This window comes from Amblyomma americanum, chromosome 6, assembly GCF_052857255.1.
Source record: "Amblyomma americanum isolate KBUSLIRL-KWMA chromosome 6, ASM5285725v1, whole genome shotgun sequence".
In the NCBI taxonomy this organism is placed as follows: domain Eukaryota; kingdom Metazoa; phylum Arthropoda; class Arachnida; order Ixodida; family Ixodidae; genus Amblyomma; species Amblyomma americanum.
Window position 1 is genome coordinate 38,680,169 of NC_135502.1, and position 20,464 is coordinate 38,700,632.

Here is a 20,464-nt window from a genome sequence, read left to right on the forward strand (position 1 = left end):
AGCTTGGCTGCACCATACAGGCAACCAGTCCAGGAGTGCTGCTATGTGAAGCCTACTTCTGCCACAAAAATTTTGAATTTCGTTGGAAGAAAATTTTCATCATAACATTACTCCAATAGCTTTTCTTGACCCTCTGCAGCTTTCTAATAAAACATATTGCATGTATTCAGCATAAAAACTTCCCAAACCTACCTGATGTGACTAAGAACAGTAGTGTTTAGGCTTCTTCCCTACAACCTGTGGAAGTTTATTTTAAACATTTGGACCTTGCTTGGCAGGGACACCCCTAATACTGCATGTCAACATTCTGAAAGTTGACAGATCTGGCTGCTTTCACACAAATCCAGTACTAAGATATTAAACATGCAGCTGCAATGTTACTAAGAGCAAACAGTGTGGTGAATATGTTGGCGCCAAAAAAGTTTGTCCATAACAGAACTAAAAGTAAGTGCATACCTTTGCTTGGAATGACACAACGTATCTTTGGAGGATTCGGAGAAGCAGATGGTGAAATGGTGCATCTGAAAAAAAGAAGAAAAAAAAGAGAGTAAAGACGAAAATGACAATTACACTCAGCCGTCTGCCTCCCCTGCAACTGCAATTTCCTGATAGCAAGGAAGATAAGCGCAAGGCATGAAATTCTACTCGAGTGGAACAAAGTTTCTTGTGATTTGACAGATCGAAGTGATTGACTTAGCTCTCAGTAGAGATGAAGAGGAGACAAGAGGTCTTGGGGTCTGCACATACATACCCCATGCAATTTTTATGGACATGCACTGCACTAGGCAAGGACACAGTCCGCTTCCAAGTCAACGATGGCAGGGCGGAATGAGAGAAGGAATATGCGGGAAGCAAGAGGCTCTGGCAACACTCCTGCTACTTCCCCGCTTTCCATTCTGCAAATTCTGCAATGGCTTGATTCATACTTATCACACCGGCAGCAGTACGTGCAGATCTTTGGTTCAAGTTCGTTGATCACTCCAGTGCTTTCAGGAGTGCCGCAGGGCTCAGTCCTCTGGCCACTTCTTCTTCTTATATATTTAAATGGCCTCAAGTTCGATTCTCCTGCGCAGGCTCGTTTTTTTTTTTTGCAGACTGCGAAATTTATCACACAATTCTCTCCGAAGACGACCAACTAATTATAGATAACTACTTAGGTGCTGTTAGTAATTGGTGCAACAACTGGAAAATGTTGTTAAATGTTAGTAAGTGCAAACAAATGAACATAACCAGGAAAAAGTTCCATTGCTGTACTCTTACAAAATTAACAGCACCTCTCTTGAACGGGTAGATGAATTTAAATACCTTGGCATAACAATCAGTTTGAATCTAAGTTGGAGCCCGCACATTAATAAGATAACCTCAGTGGCATCTAAAAGACCATGGCTAATAAGACACCGGCTAAAGCATGCTTCCACTAAAACAAAGCTTGTGGCGTATACTTCCCTAGTGCGTCCATTACTTGAATATGCTGACGTAGTATGGAACCCGCATACGGAAACGGATGCCAAAAGTATAGAGCGTGCCCAAAGAAGAGCACTACGTTTCATTTTCAGCGGCTACGGAAGACAGGTATCGATACCTGATCTTCTTAGCCGTTCCGGTTTGCCTAACTTGGAATCTCGTCGCAAAATGCATCGCTTGATAATGTTATTCGACATCGTCAATAATCACACCAGAATAGACTTTCACTGTTTTGGTCTTTTGTTGCCATAGCTTTCTTGACGCCGGAGAGCTTGCGGACCACCATTCGGCACTCTGCCTCTTTGTTTGAGGATCGTGTTGAAAACACCCGGTTTCGTCTTCAGCAATGATGCTGTCAACGAATGCAGCATCCTTCTCTGCCTCGGAGAGCAAATCAGCGCTCACTGATGCCCGCGTGTCCTTCTGGTCCTGAGTGAGAGAGCGCGGCACAAGTCTGGCATTCAGCTTTTGTTTCCCAAAGTTCTCACGCAATATTTGGTGGCATGTTGTCTTACTAATGCCGAGAGCGTCTGATAGCATGCGGACTGTAATGGTGCGGTCTTGCTGTACAATTTCCCTGATCCGAGCCACTTTGTTTTCATTCCGTGAGGTTGAAGGGCGCCCCTGCCTTGTGTCGTCTTCCACCGACGTTCTCTCCGAAACGAACCTTTTGTGTCACTCGAAAACTCGTGCCCGCGATAATGTCTCGTTGCCGTAAGAGTCACGAAGGAGCTCATACGTCTGTGTGGCTGTCTTGCCAAGCTTCACACAGAATTTCATGTTTACACGCTGTTCCGAGGTGGACGTCCATCTCTCCACATTCACTCACAGTAGAATGCGCAAACGACTAGTGACAAAGTATTTTTCTGCATGCAGTGCCATCTATCGGCTGCCACAGCAATGAACATAAATAGCTTAGGTTAGCCCCAAAAGATCGCGCTACACACACACACACACACACCAGCATCTGTTTTGGAGAATCATTTCTAGAGAAGAAAATAAATCAGTTTCGAAACTTTACGGACAAAGGCTGCAGCTCTGCTGAATGCCCCAAGCTTTGGAGAGCTGAGGATGAAAGTTCCTCTAACTTTCAAGTTATTTCGAATGTTGAAGATCTAAAATGAGCAGGACTGTAGGGCTCAGAAGCAAAACTAGAGCACTGTTTATTTTTTGATAAAGGCTGTAGATACAAAGTAAGGAAGGCATGCTTGAAAACTAAGCTTGCACAGCTATTTCATGTGTGTTGTGTTTCCCGTGGAATTTTTTGGAACGTTTAATATGCCTTCATCAAATTTCACGTCCTCCTGAGCGAAGAATTAGGGGCCTATGCATAGTAGCACTAAGGCCGGCAGGCTGCTCGCTTCTGGGTCATGCCACTGCCGAAAGGACAGTAGACTTCACAACGTGCCAAAGTGGCACAGATCAGAGGGACGGCGATAATGCAAGGCAGTGTGACGTACCTTTCGGGCAAGATGAGGCACTGGGCACTCGGAGAGGGCAGCATCCGAGGAGAAGAGGAGATGGGGGACTCTGCAGGAGTGAGCTGAATCTGAGGAGCCTGCAGTGTGCTAGCCGCATCCACTATGACGCTCTGCAGCGATGGGCTGTGTGGCGATGAAACCCTGAATGTTATTGTTTTCCACAGATGGGGAAGGGAAAGAGAAAAAAATAAACGAAATTATAAAGAGATGGCTTCATGTCTCCCAAGCACCCATCAGGAGACAAGACAAAACCTGGCCTTTTGAGTACACTGTATGTACTAACACACTTGATGCAACTGCATCCTCTTTTGCACCTCTTAGTAGAGATTTTTAGCTGAGCGGGTTTATGGCAACCAGAGGATTTACAGTGCTGCTTACTCTCCCGCTTGTCTGGTCATCCAAGCAAACCGCACCCATCGAGAAAGAGCCGTCAGCGTCGCAACAGAGCCGAACATGGTGGCCTCCAGTGTGAACACTGGCGCGTCGGCATCATTGTGCATGGATGCGGCGCAAGCAATGCGCAGTGTGACAAGCGATCGCTGAGCCAGCGATGTGCGAGCCATGCGCTCTTGCTCACCGCTCATGGTGCATACTGCACGACTAGCAACTGCAGAGTCAGCAAAATTATGGACAACACTTAGTGCTGGAGGGTAAGGTCGTGGCTCGCACCTTCATATCCATCCAATGTGGTGCTCGAGTGTTCAGAAAATCTGAAATTCTGCACACTGTGCACAGTGCACTCTGGGGAATTTTATGAATTTGTATCATTCCGAAATATGTATCAAACGTGTCTGTATCATCAAAATTCTACTGTAATAAACGGACAATGCTAAGCATTTTATAATAGTGTCCAACTGTAGCTGCAATAAATTCTACGTCTCCAGCTCATTTAAAGGGGCTTTGAAAAGGGCTCTAATGAAGTAGCGGTATTGAGTGGGATGTTAGAGCACGCTGCTTCACGAATATTGTCCAGGAAGAATTTTTAAAAGGGCTCTAATAAAGTTGTGGTTTGCCTGGGATGTTTAAGCACGCCACTTTCCCAATATTGTCCAGGAAGAATTTTTTAATGCACTTTGTAGAAACAGAGTTGTCTGTAGTCAAAATCTGAATTTTTAGCGTCTTCGCGCCTTTCCCTCTCCTCTCGTCACTTTGTGCACGCTGGAAGGTCGGCGCTCCTCCACCGGCCCCACCTCCGGGGAAGAGCTTCCTGACCCACCGGAGCTAGGCGGCTTATTGGCCGCGGCCGTGGTAGCTGCCTGGCGTCTGAAAGAATCCAACCAATAGACATCTCTCAACACGTATACGTAGGAGGGTGAAAAAAATCGCCGGGGAGGGCTTGCCAACTTTCGCGCGTGACTGTGGGTTCTCTGCTGCTTGTAGAAGTGTATTATATGGCTCAGGTGTTCATGACAACACAATGCAGTGATTGAGCAAGTTGATGTCCTCTCCTCGGAAGGTGTTTCAGAGCTCCTTTAATGGAAATCTCAATTCCAGTCTCGACTACTTTACTACAACGAGCTTCCATGGTATTCATAACATTCAGCAACAGAAAAAGCGATTAAAGAAAAGGTTTGTCCAATACTTTCGCACTTTTCTGAAACTGAAGTACCCATGGCAGTTACCGTATTTTCGCGCATATGACCGCCTTCCATATAAGCCGCGCCCCCAACTTTGAGCGAAAAAAAAAGAAGAAGATATCCTCACGTATAACCCGCACGCTTACCTGACAAAAATGGACTAGAAAGTTACACCTGCGCAAATAGTGATCGTTTCGTTTTCAAAACAGCTGCCGAATGTTGTCACTGCTATCATCCAATTCTATTAATCGTCGCTGCTTTCACTGCTGCCATCCGAGGCTTCATTGCCGCTCCCAAAGACTCAATAGTCTTCGGATCCATCCAAGCTATTGCTTATGGCACATTTTTTAAAACTTTTGCACGCCATGTCAGCCGCGATCGCTTTCCATGCATCTATGATCCACTGACACAGCAGTGCAATATCTGGCCTTTGCACGTGTCCTGTTGATGTGAGGACTTAAAGGACGTCGGCCATCCACTGAGCATACAGCCGCTTCACGTGGGCCTTGAACAGCTTGTTGAGGCACACGTCGAGCGGCTGGAGCAAGAAAGTCATGCCACTAGGTATGATGACGATGTCTGTGCCGCTCTCAGCGAGGCGAGCTTTCACTACGTCAGTGCAGTGCCCACGGAAGGAGTCCAGCACCAGCATCGACTGGCGTGCCAATGAAGCACCTGGTCTTCTTTCCCAGACTGTTCGTATCCAGTCACTAACAAGATCACTAGCCATCCAAGAACTCTCTTTCGCCCGCCTAATAATTCCTGGGGCAGTGGCATACTTGGTAGCGTTTTGCGCTTGAATACGACATACGGGCACAGTTTCGTGCCGTCGGCCAAAACATCAACGTAGCATCAACGATTGCCGCCGAGACACGCTCATAATGCCTAAACAAGGCTAGCCAAGAGTGCAAAATACAAGAAATGGCACCTGACTCCGAAAGCCAAACAACGTTCGAACAAAGCGTGTAATAGTGTGGCATTGTAAGATAAGCAGACTATGGATGTGGACCTGGCTATGACCCGTGTTTGTTTGCCTCTTATTGTCTTAACACACGTCGATGTCAATGGGAATGCGGACTCTGCACAGAAAGCCGTGTGTTGCCATGAAGCCGACCTCCCCCACCATCCCTCAATATCCGCAGATAACCTGGACCCCCACTTTTTAAAGACATTTTTTTCAATTTTTGGTGCGGGTTATATGCAAGAAGATACGGTATGTTACAGGACCAGCTAACACTGATGGATGAGCAGTAATGTAGCTATAGAAGACTACATTTAACTCTCTCTCCTTCCGAAAAAAAGATGACACTCTGCAGAGGGCAAACACTGGCCAGCAGAGTTTTTGCGGCAACTCACACAATCGGAGGAGACGCCAAGACCTTGCCGACAGCTGTTGTGTTGGGTGTACCAAGCTGAATACTGCCAGAGGGAAGGGTCATCTGCAGCACTCCTATACCACAAACCAAACAAAAAGCAATTCAGTATGAAGCCAACAACAGCACTGACAAGGCAAGATGATGCTTCAATCAGAGATCTCTTCATAATTGATCACAATCACAGATGATCATATTTGTCATAATCATAACCACATCTTTCATGTGGAAGTAGTCTTAAGCTTGACTTGAACAACTGCTGCGATGACATTTATGTGCATGCACTATTCCACTCTCACTGACATCCGCTTTACTTCTTTTGTCTTAGTTATCACCAAATCTTGATGATTATGAATTTTTATGGCACAAGGGCATCTGCGGCCAAAGAGCGCCACGTCACAAGGTGTTTTTCGCCTACTAAAGGTGGGGTCAAAGACCCACTTTGCAAGCAATACACCCTAAAGAAGCCGAGCACTAGGTAGGGGAAAGCGTGTACCAACTGTCTCACCGGTGGGTATCCGGCAGCACTGGGGATCGAACCCTGCACCTCCCGCATGCGAGGCATCACCAAATCTTATCACTATGTTCCCTTCCGCTCAGGCAGCACTGCCAGAATAACAGCACACACTCTTTACTACAAGTCAGCACACAAATGCTTCAGTGCTGCCAAATGGCTTGCAACCTATGAACTGCATGAGGTGCTTCTATGCTCACTTACTACTCAACAGTTTTACCATATTTACACACGTAGTGAACCCACCCTCACTTTTGTCATTGAGAATTTACACAATTTTTTTAACCTCACATAAAAAACGCGGACCTCACCTTCACAGCCAGTGTTTAGAATGTTTGATTTATCTCGCCACAAGCGACTGGCACCGTTGACTAACACAAAATTGTCAGATCACTCTGTGAGACAGTAAGAGTTCGTTAATTAGGAAATCCCGATAATTCGAACCGCCGGCTCGGTCCCGGACAAGTCTATCGCATCTATGGCCTTGCGAGAGCTCTCCAGCCAATCACCAGGCCGGGAACAGCGTTCAGAAAGGTACTTGCTCTGCATGAGCAATGCCATTTTGAGATTTCACAAAATGTGCACAAAAAACAAGCTTCTAAACAAGCCCAAGATGGTGGCAAATAGCCGGCTGCTTCGCCCATGGCGACACAGGAAGTTTGAATAAATTCTGCCTGTGTGGGGAGGTTTCAGGGCTCCCGTAGTATTCTGAAAGTCATTTTATAGCATTTCCAGATCGAATTCAGCATTAATATTTGCGGGCAGGTCCCTGAAGATAAACTGCGGGCAATTTTGTTTTCTGATGACATTGTTAAGTAACAATAATAAATGTCAATTTTGTTTTCAATTGTTGTCTTCTTTTTACGTGTTTTTGTGATATTTGAGTGAATCTTCAATGTGATTTTAAAAAAAAACTGTCCATAGTGCTTAAGTACAGCAATATGTTGTATGTATGCGTGTACTATCTGTAACGCAGCTTCTCTTTTTTGTACCAGCTCTCTGCTGTACTGCTGTAGGCTGCTCCTTTTGTTACGGGGGCAGAGACCTCGTCAGGCAACCATGCCTTTAGTCTCTGCCACCCGCAGGATGATGTGATTTTCCTGCAAATAAAAACTGACTGACTGACTGACTGAAATACTCCGAAAATGCATTTTTCTCTTTAAACAAATTTTTGGCCATTTATGACCATTCTAAGACCCTCCCCCTTAAGACTGATTTTTAATTTCGTTCCTATCCAGTGGCCTCCTCCAGACCACATTAATCTTAAGTGCACACGAACCAACCAAGCCAAGGAGCTCATGATGCGCCAGAAGGACAATGTGCCACACTGACCTTTGACCCCTACGGATGCAGGCTGAACAGTGATGGAAGGCAGCAGGTACTGGACCTGCGTGCTAGCTGTCGGCAGCTGCATGGGTCTCATGATGCCCCCTGGGCCTTTGGGTGGGCTGGTGCTGAAGGGCGGACCCCTCAGCACAAGTCCTGCTAGGTCAGCGCTGCCTTCGGCCCGGCCCAGAGACGGGCTCAGGATGGCATACTGCGTAGCTGCTGCCGAAGAGGGCGGGACTAGGAGTGCATGGCGCATGCCACCTTCCAAGCCCAGAGGAGGCTTGGACGCTATTGGTCGCAGAGGAGACACCTGCGGTACAGATGCACAGAAAGAGGCTGCCATGTGGCAAGTGCTTTACAGCTTAGTTGGACTGTGGAAAATACACTGCGGAAAAGAAACTAAATATGTGCTTTAATTATGCCCAGTTTGAACTAAGAGCAGCCATTACAATTCGGGATGCGTAAATATTGAAATTTTCGAATACAAATTGAATACAAATATGGTAAGAGCTTGTTAATTTGATCCCCGTTAATTTGGAAATCCGGGTAAGTCGAACCACCAGTTCAGTCCCGGCCAGGTATAAAAGCAGCTATAAATCCACGAAAGCTACTGCAGCCGTATTCCTCAAAGGCGCAGTGGTCAGACAATTTGAGTTTCTGTTCCTCTGTCTGCTGGCTAAATACCACCACTTCCCTACTGCTTTCTAGAATCACAGACAGAGACATTTTAGCTATAAGGCAAGCTTCACTGTGGTTTCATTAAATGTCGCCATCGTGCTTTTTTACACTTCAGAGAATAGATATGAGTGCTCACAGATTCACGCGGCCTTTCTTCCGAACCCAAGCTACGCTTGCTTGGCGACTGGACACCTTTGAAAACGGCGCCTGTCGGGTGAAAGGCTGTAGCAGCACCGAGAGGCCGTGGAGCAACTGGCGGTGTGGCCTCCAGCAGTGGCACAGGCTCCCTCATGATGGGTGTTGGCCTGTGGGTGCCCTCGGCTAGAGGCGCACCAGCTCCCAGAGGTGACAGGCGAGGCGAAGCGTCCGAAGCCGCCCCTCCTTCTGAATCACTTTCCGCTACTCGCTCCTTGCACTGCAGGTCAATGACAGGCTCACCATCGCCTACAAAGAGCACAGGGGAGGTGCAAACAATTACAAAGAAGAATGCTAACACATGTCAACACTAACTGGAGCCCACCTCTGAATCACAGGACTTCAAAAAACAGAAAGGGAGACTTGCAAGGCAATCGCATCAACCAAATTTACTTGATTCTAATGTGCAAATTGAAAAAAAATCTAAAAATGGCATGCGCATTACAATCGAGTACAAAAATGAAACTACCCCATCAACACCCTATTGTCATCGGCATCGCAAAATGGTGGCTTGGTATTTTTTGTGCGTTGATATCGCCATATCGTCTACCACAGTTGTGAATATCGAGAGGCTTTGCAAGCATCTCAAATATCCATATCAGCAAGGCTCCAACCTGGACTTGAGCCAAAACAGAAGCATCGATTCCAAAGGTGCACCGAACTCACTACGACGCCGGTTTCAAAAAAACAGGATCTTGTGTGCGGAGGCATGTGGCAATCAGGCCGCCTGAAATGCGTTTGGCGTTCCTGAAACTTGTGTGGGAGATTGGCAGAAGCAGTGAGACAGATTTTCACCAGCAAGTCTGCTCGAAGGGTTTCAATGTGCCTAAAAAAGGGCTGGTTTCCAGAGACACCAAGAAACAGGATGAAGAGTGCCTTGCAGCAGGACTTCGCTGAATGGGTGAAGGATGCGTGGTGCACAATCTAGTCTGCCATGTGGTCAACAAGGCTTTCAAGAAGCGCGAAATTTCAAATGCCATGGTCAGCACTTAGGACGAACTGTTTTGGGCTGTTGAGAGTGACAAGGAGGCTTCCGAAAGCGAAGAGGAGTGATGACGAATTTGCCGCCCAGATGACTCAGGTGCTGCCGCCATTTGCTTCATCATGACATTAGAGTGGCTGCAATGTAGGTTGGTTGTTAAGTGAGAAGATTAATTTCTTAATCGAAGCATGAAAGTCTGGTGCACATTAAAATCGAAGGCACTGCACTTTTTTTCTGACCATGAAAAATAGGTGCTCGTTACAATTAAGGGCACATTAGAATCGAATAAATACAGTACACACAATGCCTTTTTCAAAAAATGGTCAAGGTGTCACGATAAATTAGTGTAGTAGTTTGGACCAAATCTATTAGGCATGCCTAAGTGCAGTGCTTCAGGCTACCTTTCTGACTGTACTTCTCAACTTACACTGAAATTTTGACATGGGATTGCCCCTTGGTATAAACTCTGCACAAGGGAACTACGAACACTGCAAGAAATAAATGCTAAATTGATTATTCACGCAAAATTGGTTCCAAATGTGCTTGATGGTAGATATCGCATGAAGAATCTCTACCTGAAAATTACAGAACCCAAATGGAGCAACACACAGGACAATGTTGCTTACAGTAAAAGCTCGTTAATTTGACCTCCGTTAATTCAGAAATACCAATAATTTCAACCGGTGGTGCAGTCCAGGCCAACACTCAAGTAAGTCCATAGCATCATAGGCTCGCTAATTCAAATGCTATGGTTCTCAAACCAGTTAATTCGAACGGACTCCCAAAGGGGGACCGTGTCCAGGTATGACCGGCGCGGCAAGCGATCGTCCAAATAGCCCAACTCAAACCTGAATTCCATGCTGCAGAGTCACTCACGCACTTCTGTGCTTGCAACGGCAGACCTGACGAAGAACGGATGACCTCGTCTCCGAGAACAGTCCAACCACACACAGTCAAACAGGAATATATCAAACCCGGATATTTCAAATCATTGGCTATATCGAACACACAGATTATCCTCTTGAAAATTCTTTGTAAAAGTATAGAGGTCGCATAGTATAGTTAACTCCAATTTCGCCGGTTGTTCAGTATACTGAACTGCGCGCCGCTCCTTTTCAAGTGGCATTGCGCCACATCGATGCCACGTGGTGAAGCCAATCTAACTAAAGCCTGGCATGCTTCATTGACGAACACGTTGCAGAAATTATTCAGTAACCATTACATATATAGCTAACCAGCAAGAAGATCAGCCATCTTGTGATAGGTACAGTCGAGCCCGCTTATAATGAACATGACCGTCACGTGGCGTCTGTTCGTTATATCCCGAAGTTCGTAGTAAGTGGACCAAAGCTTTCAAGACAGTTGCTTGTCAAAACACAAAATTTTTTCTTTGCGAAAAAGTCCGCGGTGGACGTCTGTTTCTGCAGCACAGATCCGATGAGGGAGGTTTCCAGTTTATTTAAAGCAGAAGTGTGCTATCGCCGAGGCCCTTGCCATAGACAAGCTGTCTGAGGCTCTCTATGTAGGTCATTGCTACAGGCGTGCGTATGGGTGCTGGCTCTGAAGTTTCATCCTCATCTGCTTCTTCTGCGTCACTCTCGTCCCGCACTTCAGAAATGATGCCCTCACCCGTGCAAGGTTCCACGGTGTCGGTGTCGTCATTGACAGAAATAAAATCATTCCAACCAATGCCATGACCCCCCCATGTCGGAGTCAACGGCGCGTTGCCACAAATCGCCGCCGGGCTGGTCGTCTTCCGAAGCATCAGGCTCGGCATGAGACACTGTGTCGACTAAGCCGGCCTTGTGGAAGCAGTTCTGCTCGCCGCGCGCCGGGCGCACAAAGGGGCCGGAGGCAGGTTACCTTGCATCGTGGCGCTGGGTTTACGCCGCCTGTTCGCTGTAACCGATCAGCAGGGCTTAATGACGTTTGTTATGCGATTTTGTGCCATTCAAACAACGTATTTTTTGACGGTCGCGCAGGTCTCGTTTGTATGAGCGAAAGTTCGTCTTAAGTGGGGCCGTTATATGTGGGCTCGACTGTAGTGGCTAGTTGCAAAGGACTGTCCGCTGTGGCTTCGATTCGAAGCAGGTTAGGCCTAGCAATGCCTAGAGAGCGGTGTGCTACTAGAACATCGGCAGGCGGCCCGTCGCTGCAGTGAATACACATACAAGGTTACTAGGAGCTGGTATCGTTCAGGGAAAGTGAGCTTGATACTCACTTGGGAAGGCTGGTAAGGCGCTTGATGCTCAAGTGGGGAAGATAGTAAGGGACGAATGTCAAGTGTAAATAACTGGCGTTCTGCTCTGTGCAGCTAAAATTTAAGGTATAAAAGCTTAAACTGACAGAGTCCTAGTTAGTGTACAAAACAGTCATGCTTTTAAACACATTACAGACTTAAATGTTACTACAAAGGAGCACACAACACAACGCAGACACTTCTTTTGAAACAACTGATAGTTTGAACACACCCCACAAAAGCAACATTAGAATGTGGCAACCGCAGGTGCACTTACCTTCATCTTCACAGATTATCATTCTCTCATCGTCACTGGATGCATCTCCATCCTTATCATTGTGGCTTGCAAGGCGAATATTAACGACAGAAGACTCTGAGCCGGCCTCCGCCCAAGGAAGTGGAAGAGCAGAATTCTAAAAACATTTAACAAAATGAAAACAAGTTATAAGGCACACTGTGCACATAAAAGCTTTGTGATAATGCCTATGAAGAGCATTACAGTAAAAGATCATTAATTCAAACTTCACGGGGACGCCGAAACAGTTCGAATGAACCAAAGTTCAAACAAATGAAAGTGAACAGAATATGTAGCATACTGTGATCATGAATCAGTCAGGTAGTGAGATTACCCCATTTTATCTCTTTAAAAATATTCCGTCATCATCTCCGGCCTTTTTTCCTGAAAGGCGATGGCCAACACCTTCTGTTCTAAAGCCCAAAATTATCAGAGAAGGCCTCTTCTTCGCCTTCAAAACTGAAGAAGAGGCAGGCGATGTTCAAAGTGCCTAAACTTGCATAGCAGAGGGCCGCATCGTAGTCTCGAAGGGAGCGCGACTGCTAGTGAGCATGGTAGCAAGGCTGAAAAATTGAGTAGTGTGGTGAGACTGTCACGTGACTGCCGTTTTTCAACCAAAATGACAGCGCAACATCTGCAACTTGAAGCTCACACTTGCAGTTGCAGAGGTTGTGCGATAGTTCGGATCAAAAAGAGAAAGTCGCCAGGAAGGCACCATGTACACTGGCCAATTTTCCAGTCTTCTGATCCCATGTCGCAAACTGCCAAATTAATGAGCTTGCTCTCTGATAACGCACGGTGTTGACTACACACAAGGTTTCAATTCTCCTGAAGTGTTTTGGCGAGATAATTACTGCAGATTGACGACATTTCTAAATCACTACACTGTGGCACACCGCGCAGGTTCACTGCTACGGCTGCAACTAATCACACAGAACAACATAACGCACAGGGCACTGGAAAACTGAGTCAAAGACACGCAGCAAACATCAGCAAAAGATCCAATTTGTTTGTTTCATGCATGTTGCGATTTCGTGAGTGCTGGAGGTACTGTGACGTGGCTTATTTTCTGCGTTGCGCTGCTGGTCACGTCATCCATTACTCAGCAACAAAAGCCTTTGAGATCAGTGCTGCAAGCAACAACCGTGTACAAAGCTTGGAGGTCATGCAGCTAGTCGCCACCGCCATGCCACTGCTAACATGGAGAGAGAGAGCCCCCAACTCTCACTGTTAACCCGGTCTCAGATCTTGCTTGCCTGTTTTACCCTTTCCACATCTCCAAAGAGGCAACACAGCCTCATGGTAGCGTTGCTTGGTTGGCCACGTGCCAGCCCAGCCCGGCGCGGCGCCGCGTAGTTCTAATTATCGGTCGTGCAACCTGTTCGCATTCGAATTAATGGATTATGGATGGACCAAGCCATACACTTCGAATTATCCAGAAAATTTGAATTAATGAAGTTCAAATTAGCGAGATTTCACTGTACCACAAAGGAAAAATGAGAGCGTTGGGCGTCCAATTAGTCATCAAAAAATTTTTGTGCAGCCTGAAAATTCACTCGCTCCATATTTTGGTCCCTTGTAAGAAACCGTCAGTGTTCCCGTAGGCCTACCGTAAAATTCCGAACAAGTGCCCCCACCCATGCAAGAACCCCCCCCCCAACCTCACTGTTAGTTTCACATTTCCGCGCCATTCGAGGCATTCGTCATATCACACGATGTGCAGCTTGGCTGGCTTGCTGATATGTGCAGCCGATAGCCGCTGCATCTATGGGCAGGCGACGACTGGTGACAAATCTCCGAAAACGAAACTATGCGGCCGGACTCTCTCTCGGCCTGTTGACATGAACCTGCCGTCAACACGCCTGCCTTTATGCGCAGATCAGAGGGGCACAGAAGAAAATGCAATATGCAACTCAGGCCTGTAGACGAACATCTGGACCGCTGCCTGTCGGGCACATCGTATCTTGACACGGCGCCCCTTAGAGGGCCTGTCCGAATTGACCAATGTAAGCCCTGCAGCATCCAAATAAACGAGCTTTCGACGCCACAGACTTGCACTGACAATTGGCGGGACTCTGGCGACAGTTCGAATTTCTGAATTAACAGGGGCCAAATAAACGATATTTTTCTGTAGCAGCAATGCCCCATGTACGTTTTCGGTTTCGGAATGGAGGGCGGTTTCTGTCTTGGCACCGATTTCCAGATGATGACAGTAGCGATGGGTGCCTCGAAAACTGACTTCAACGCCATTACTCGCATGTCTTCAATCCGAATTAAATGGTGCATGAGCGATTTCACTCCAAATTAACAACTGTGTGGTGCCATTGACTTAATAATTTTGATGAAAGAGGGCAGAGATTCCAATTTATCTGAATTTCTGAATTAACGGGGGCCAAATTAACAAGGTTCGACTATACCATGCATGATGGTGAGGAGAAATTGAGACTGACTGAGCGAGATTAGTATTCTGTGATAGCCCTCTGAGTGTTGTGCATCGGACAACGAATCTTGTGATCCGTCATCAACATCTCCTTGTGTCTGGATCGAAGTTGGAGAACACGCACATGCCGTCCTTCCCCAAATGAAGAGGATTTGGGAAAAAAGAAGGCCACCATGGGGCATCACCGAATGGTGTACAGGGTGGGGCATTATTAATCATTTCTTCAGGTCCCTAAGTGCAGATGCTTGGACTGTTCCATTTGAATTATTTTTCAGTCGCCATGAAGTTGATGTTTTACATGGAATGAATATTAAAAACCACTGATAAAAATAATGGTCCTCAAACTCACATCACTGCTTTCTCCATTTTTCGTGCCACTGGAAGTGTCCTCCTTTACATTATCTGCAAGAAAAGTGAAAAAATTAGAATCTAAATTGCATGTGCACTTTTGACAAATGCCATGGCCAAAACAATTAGCAGAATTTAGAATTGAGGAAAAAAAAATTTCCAGCTGAGGGGACTCACCCTCTTCTGTGCCTATGGGTGTTTCCTCACAATGTGTCCTCCCTAGTTACTTTAACTAACATAGGAGGGCGCCTGCATTGCAGACGGTGTGATTGTTATGGGAGCAGGGGAGACAGCTCTCTTCCTATTCAGCCCTGGCAACTCGTCATGTGCAAACGTTTTGGTACGATGGTCCGCTAACAGTGCAAGGCTTCGCGGGAACGTTTCTCGTGAACTTGTCTTGTCTGGCCTCGGAGTTTCTCTTCTGCCCTAGAGTAGGCGAACACTCGCTCGTAACCCTGCTGGTGAGACGGATGACTTCGATTCCTTAGCCTATTTTGTTGCTAGCCGGCGCTATTTTTGTAGCAGCAATAAAAGCCTTGAGGTGTCAGCCAGAGCAGTCATTTCTTTCTTCGCTCAAAGCTCAGCCCACCGTGGTCAGTGCACACTTGGTAGCATGCTCAATCATGGGACGAGGTCGGTAGGTTGAACTGTCAGCACTTGGAATTTGGGACTACTACCAGAACACGACTAGGTTAGCACTGCAATTCAATTGAGGCTAAAATACTGTCATTAACGTAAAAGGCGCATTAGTGCCTCTTCTCTGCTAGGGAGCCCATTACTGTTACCTGTGCACTGCTTGGCGACGATAAGCCCCTCACTCCCCAGCCTACCAGTCTCTTGGCGGTCACTGCTGTCTCCGGAGGCCAGGTGAGCAAGGTCATCAGAGGTGCTAAGGCATTTGCGCCCCATGTCCTTGCACTGGGAGCCAGAGCTGGATTTCTTGCGGTCGCGACTGCACCACTTCCAGTCAGGGTGCGCCTTGAAATGTGCCTCTTTAACCTGCACGTGACAGTGCAATGCACAGTCATCAGCTCAAAATTGATGTGTGCAAGCAGTGCTGTCTACTAGCTACACTCAAGGGAACAGCCGCTGTCAGCTCAATGTCTAATAACAAGTACCGTAAAAACCGGAATATAGGTCGAACTTTTTTTCAAAAAACCATGGTGAAAAGTCGACCCCCGTCTTATATACCGGTCATTGGCGGAAAAAATACGGAAGTCTTGCAACAATGGTGGCTGAAGTCAACAGCCTCCATCACCATCGCCATCAGCAGCAGTGCCGCCATTTTGCGTTTCAGTAGATGCAAAGCGGAAGCTAGCGGCAATTTACCGTCGCCTTCAAGAAAAACACGATTGAGTACGAGGAAGCTCATGGGAACCTGGCGGCACAGCGCGAATTTGGAGTATCCGAAAAGAGCATTCAGTACTGGCGGAGGCAGAAGCTGCGTATTACAACTTGCAGCAACCAGAAGAAAACATCATTTCGTGGGCAGACCGTAGTGTATCGAGAATAGGAAGGAAACGTTGCGCTGCGAACAAGATCGCTGCCTGTGACTGCCGAATGCATCCGTGTGAAAGCGGCAGAGATCGCGCGTGCATTTAGACTCACGAGGGCGCAATTCAAAGGCTCGCCATCCTGGTTGCGGCGATTCATGAAGAGGAGGGCTTTGCTCTACGGCGCCGTACTTGCCTGTGCCAGAAACAAACATGCGGGCTGATTGGTGCGCGATATTGTCAAAAAATTTGCCGGGTGTACATACAAGCAGCATTTAAATGAAATTAAATACTGTCACCATTGTGCAACACCTCGAGTCGCATTTGTTTTAAAGTAAGGATGTCTTTCGGTACTTTTCCCATTGAAAAAGATCTTTTTCATTTTTAGAATTGGTTAGTTAGGGGGTCGACCTATATTCCGGTCCGACCTATAGTCCGGTTTTTACGGTAACAATGCCAAGCCTTTTTTTGCAAAGACACTAAATTCGCTTGTAAATTTGTTCCGGTAAAAAAATTTGAATTGCCCGCTATTTACCCAGTACACTGCTCCAGCAGCCTCTTTCGTAGAAGAACGGTTGTAAAAGCAAACCGGTAGCCAGGCTACAAGCAAGTGCGCTGTTTCATCGCAATTTATCTTCATTTGCCTCCGAGTGCTGGCTTTGTGACTGGACCGAGGTATGTTTATTGCTTTGAGCTACACGCGCAGCACCATCATACCATCCTGTGGGGAGGGGGTGGGAGGTTGTGTTGGCTTATATTTGGAGACTTTTTTTTTTTTGGCCAGTTAGGGGTACAAGCTTGGGGGGTTCGATATATAAGCGGCAATATACAATACATATTGCGCATTATGACCTTTGCAGAGTTTTTTAGGAGATATTCATGAAATCTCCGTGTAATCTGCACACCCCCTTTTTGAAGCCTTCATTTAAAAAAAAAAGTATGTGCATATTACGTGAGTACGTATGGTACCCTTGAAGGGGGACACTTAACCGCTTATTACGTGTGACAAAGCGATAATATAGCCACCCCCTATAGACGCCCATAGTATTAGCCGTTTCCACAGACATCCTTGTATGTGACGGCTGATGGTTCGACTCCCGACCGATGGCTGGTGCAAGTTGTGACTAGCAATGCCGTGCTAGGGCTCACACACATTCAAACGCAATCAGCCCCACACTAGTGCAACAATTTGGGGGCCCACAATCTTTGCTGCCCCGCCGAGTGCGACAACGGCAACAACAACGCCAGGAAAATGCCTCAACAGGCTCCTTATGCTAATACACAAAAGAATGCAACATACAGTGAACATCACAATTTACTGCAGAGCACCCGGAAACAGAATGGCAATGCAATGCACGCATTTCTAAGGAAAGAGAACAACTGCCAATGTGCTATGGCTTTTTCTGGTGCGGTACCATACTGATGACTTTAGCTAATGCTCAGCCTAAAGCTGCGCTTGTTTCTAAAACCTTCAGGTCATGTTTTGCTTTTCTGGCTCTCATATACAAGTTTGATGTCTAGCAGTAACTGCTAACACATGCATTCGGGAAAGGCCACAGAAAGGTCAAGAACGCATTTAACTGAGCTGCAACTAAATAAGCAAGTCGTCGTTCTGTACCTACACGGTCAGAAGGCAACCACAATAATCACAACTAACATCCTCAACTGTACAAGAAACAGAACAAGACTTGCAATGGCTGACACACCCCACTCATTCACAGCTAGGCAGCCCCAATAATACTAGTTGGGTTACAGTTCAAATGGAAGAATTTAACCTAAGAAGCATTTGTGTCTTTTATCATTAAAACACTGCAACCTTTTGCAAATCGCATGACAAGAGCAATCCCGTATCCTGAAGGGACATTCAGGACGATCTCAAGTTGGACTGTATAGGGAGATTATTGCATTCTAAATACAAAGAGGCTATTTTTGCTGAAAATGAAACTTTTAGAAAATCCCAATGAAATGCAAGTATTGACAACGACAGCTGTTTTCACAACTAAACTGTGATGATGTTAAGCAAGGGACTGCGCAACACAAACATGAAAAACACATCACAAAAACAAACCAAAATAAAACACAACACTCGCGACTGAATAAAATCAAGTCGAGAGTCTGCGCCTGTCTTTGAAGGGAGGAGCTTCCTCTACTGAATATTCTCACTCAGTACATCAAGGGAGAAAAGCACGCACTGGCAACACCTGTGAGTACAGAATGTTGAGCGAGCATGCATCAAACAGGTGTACGATGCCAAGCAGCCGCATAGCCAGACCTTGAAGGCGAGGTCGTGGTACTGCTGCTTCTCGGAGGGGTTCAGCGCGTACCACCACTCGCCAAGAATTTTGCTGACTGTCCGGTTGTCCTGGTTGGGGTGACGCTTGTGCACTAACGCCCGGTGCCGTTTGCTGAAGATCATGAATGCATTCATAGGCCGCCGGATGTGCTCCTTCTCCTTGGCCTGCGTGAGAATGGCACTGCAATGAGTGGCATACTAATGCATGGCTTTGAGACGAGGCCAACAGCGTGACAAAACTAAGTGCTTAGCCGGAAATCTGAACATGTCGGCAATCACGATGCCCATCTCCAAGGAGCAAAAGCACAGTGAGGTGCACTGGGAGGTGGTGCAGTGTACCAAAATTGGAAGAGCACACAAGCTAAGAAAAAGAGATTGGGAACATTAACCAAACTTCTGTGTACTTCGCATGTATGCAATTTGTGAGTTGCTTACTTTGCGGAGACATGTCATAGATACCGATGGCATGCAAGGCAAACTGCTTCATGTGTGTTGATCCCAAATTTTAAGTCAACTTGTAAAACTCAGAGACCGTAGGAAATAAGTCACGTGAAATTATGAAAGTTTCAATGTACAAGAAGCAACCATGCTTCAAGACTGCTCGCAACGATGAGTAGTAATGACACCAAGCAGCCTCTTGCATTCTGCTCGGCCATGACATAATTATGCGGCTGAGGACAATTGGCAGCAGTAAATATCCAGTATGAAGAACACAGCTACTGACATCCAAATACTGGAAGATGGCATAGAAGTACATGCACACACTTCACCACTTAAAGCAGCTCACACGGGAGGTGAAAAACACACCTTTCGTGGACTCTTTGGGTCATCCTTTGGAAGTGCACCAAGTGATTGCGTTCTTCGCTTGGCAGAAGGGACAACTATTGCCGTAGGTGAATCAGTGGTGTCAAACACGTCGTCGTCCCCTTCTTCCTGATCGTTCCCTGCAACACATCAGCCCAACAACACATTTCACTACAACCAAAAAGGCCAGCAATGGAAAGTGGCCAAAGTTCCGTTTTATTGAAACTGACACCAGTAGAGCCCTTCTCTGTACTAAAAAAAAAAATTAAAAAAGAAAGATGAAGAAGGCACTCAGCCACTATTTTTTCTTTTATTATCCAATAAAGGGCATCAGTTTGGAATGCCTTTTAGCCCTGTTGAGGCTTCACAACTTTGGAAACAGCTTAAAACAACATTTTTTTTTTCCCATTAGCTGCGCAACCCTACGAAATGGAGATATCAATAACACAAGAGGTTGGCCAGTTGCAGCACTCAGAAGTCTTCAGAATACCCACAGCTTCCATCACGTGCAAGGTTTTTTGCATGCAAACGAGAGAACTGAAATTCACGGATACTGAAAAAGCTAGACATTATATACTTGCATTCTCTCATTTTATAAAGCAGTTATGAAAATTCTTCGAGTACAATGTCGCTCACAAAGGTGCTCTATTGAATCCAAGGCATTCATTATCAGCATAAAGGTGTTTCAGAGCCTCTATCAAGCTGCCCAGAAAGGTTAAGAAACGCATCATGTAGTGAGCCTCTGCTGGTGGGAGAATGGCAGTAAGGCCCTTATGTTCCTGTTGGACACTGTTACATGAGGGTCACTAGATAAATTTGGTACACATTTCTGACATGCACATAAATTTATGTGGTGATGCTACAACTTGTTAGCCCTGCTCTTTGAACTAGCTCATGTCTTACTCTAGCCAAAAATGGTGTTGTCCTATGTGAAAACCACTTGAAATAGACCTTCGAAA

General features: G+C 46.3%; 1 protein-coding gene across 7 annotated transcripts in view; it reads right to left on the reverse strand.

Annotated features, from left to right (window-relative positions):
• Positions 1–20,464, reverse strand: part of LOC144136638 (protein capicua homolog) — an 82,200-nt gene that overhangs the window by 29,028 nt on the left and 32,708 nt on the right. For 6 of the 7 annotated variants that reach the window (XM_077669143.1, XM_077669148.1, XM_077669147.1 and 3 more), the window contains 10 exons: positions 19,509–19,645; positions 18,681–18,866; positions 15,746–15,914; positions 14,917–14,969; positions 12,110–12,245; positions 8,553–8,860; positions 7,742–8,048; positions 5,879–5,972; positions 2,925–3,086; positions 457–521 (listed from right to left, as the gene is read on the reverse strand). In XM_077669143.1, coding sequence (XP_077525269.1) covers positions 457–521; positions 2,925–3,086; positions 5,879–5,972; positions 7,742–8,048; positions 8,553–8,860; positions 12,110–12,245; positions 14,917–14,969; positions 15,746–15,914; positions 18,681–18,866; positions 19,509–19,645 — 1,617 coding nt within the window. The remainder of the gene's footprint in view (positions 1–456; positions 522–2,924; positions 3,087–5,878; positions 5,973–7,741; positions 8,049–8,552; positions 8,861–12,109; positions 12,246–14,916; positions 14,970–15,745; positions 15,915–18,680; positions 18,867–19,508; positions 19,646–20,464) is intronic. The other variant, XM_077669146.1, reaches the window with a different exon arrangement.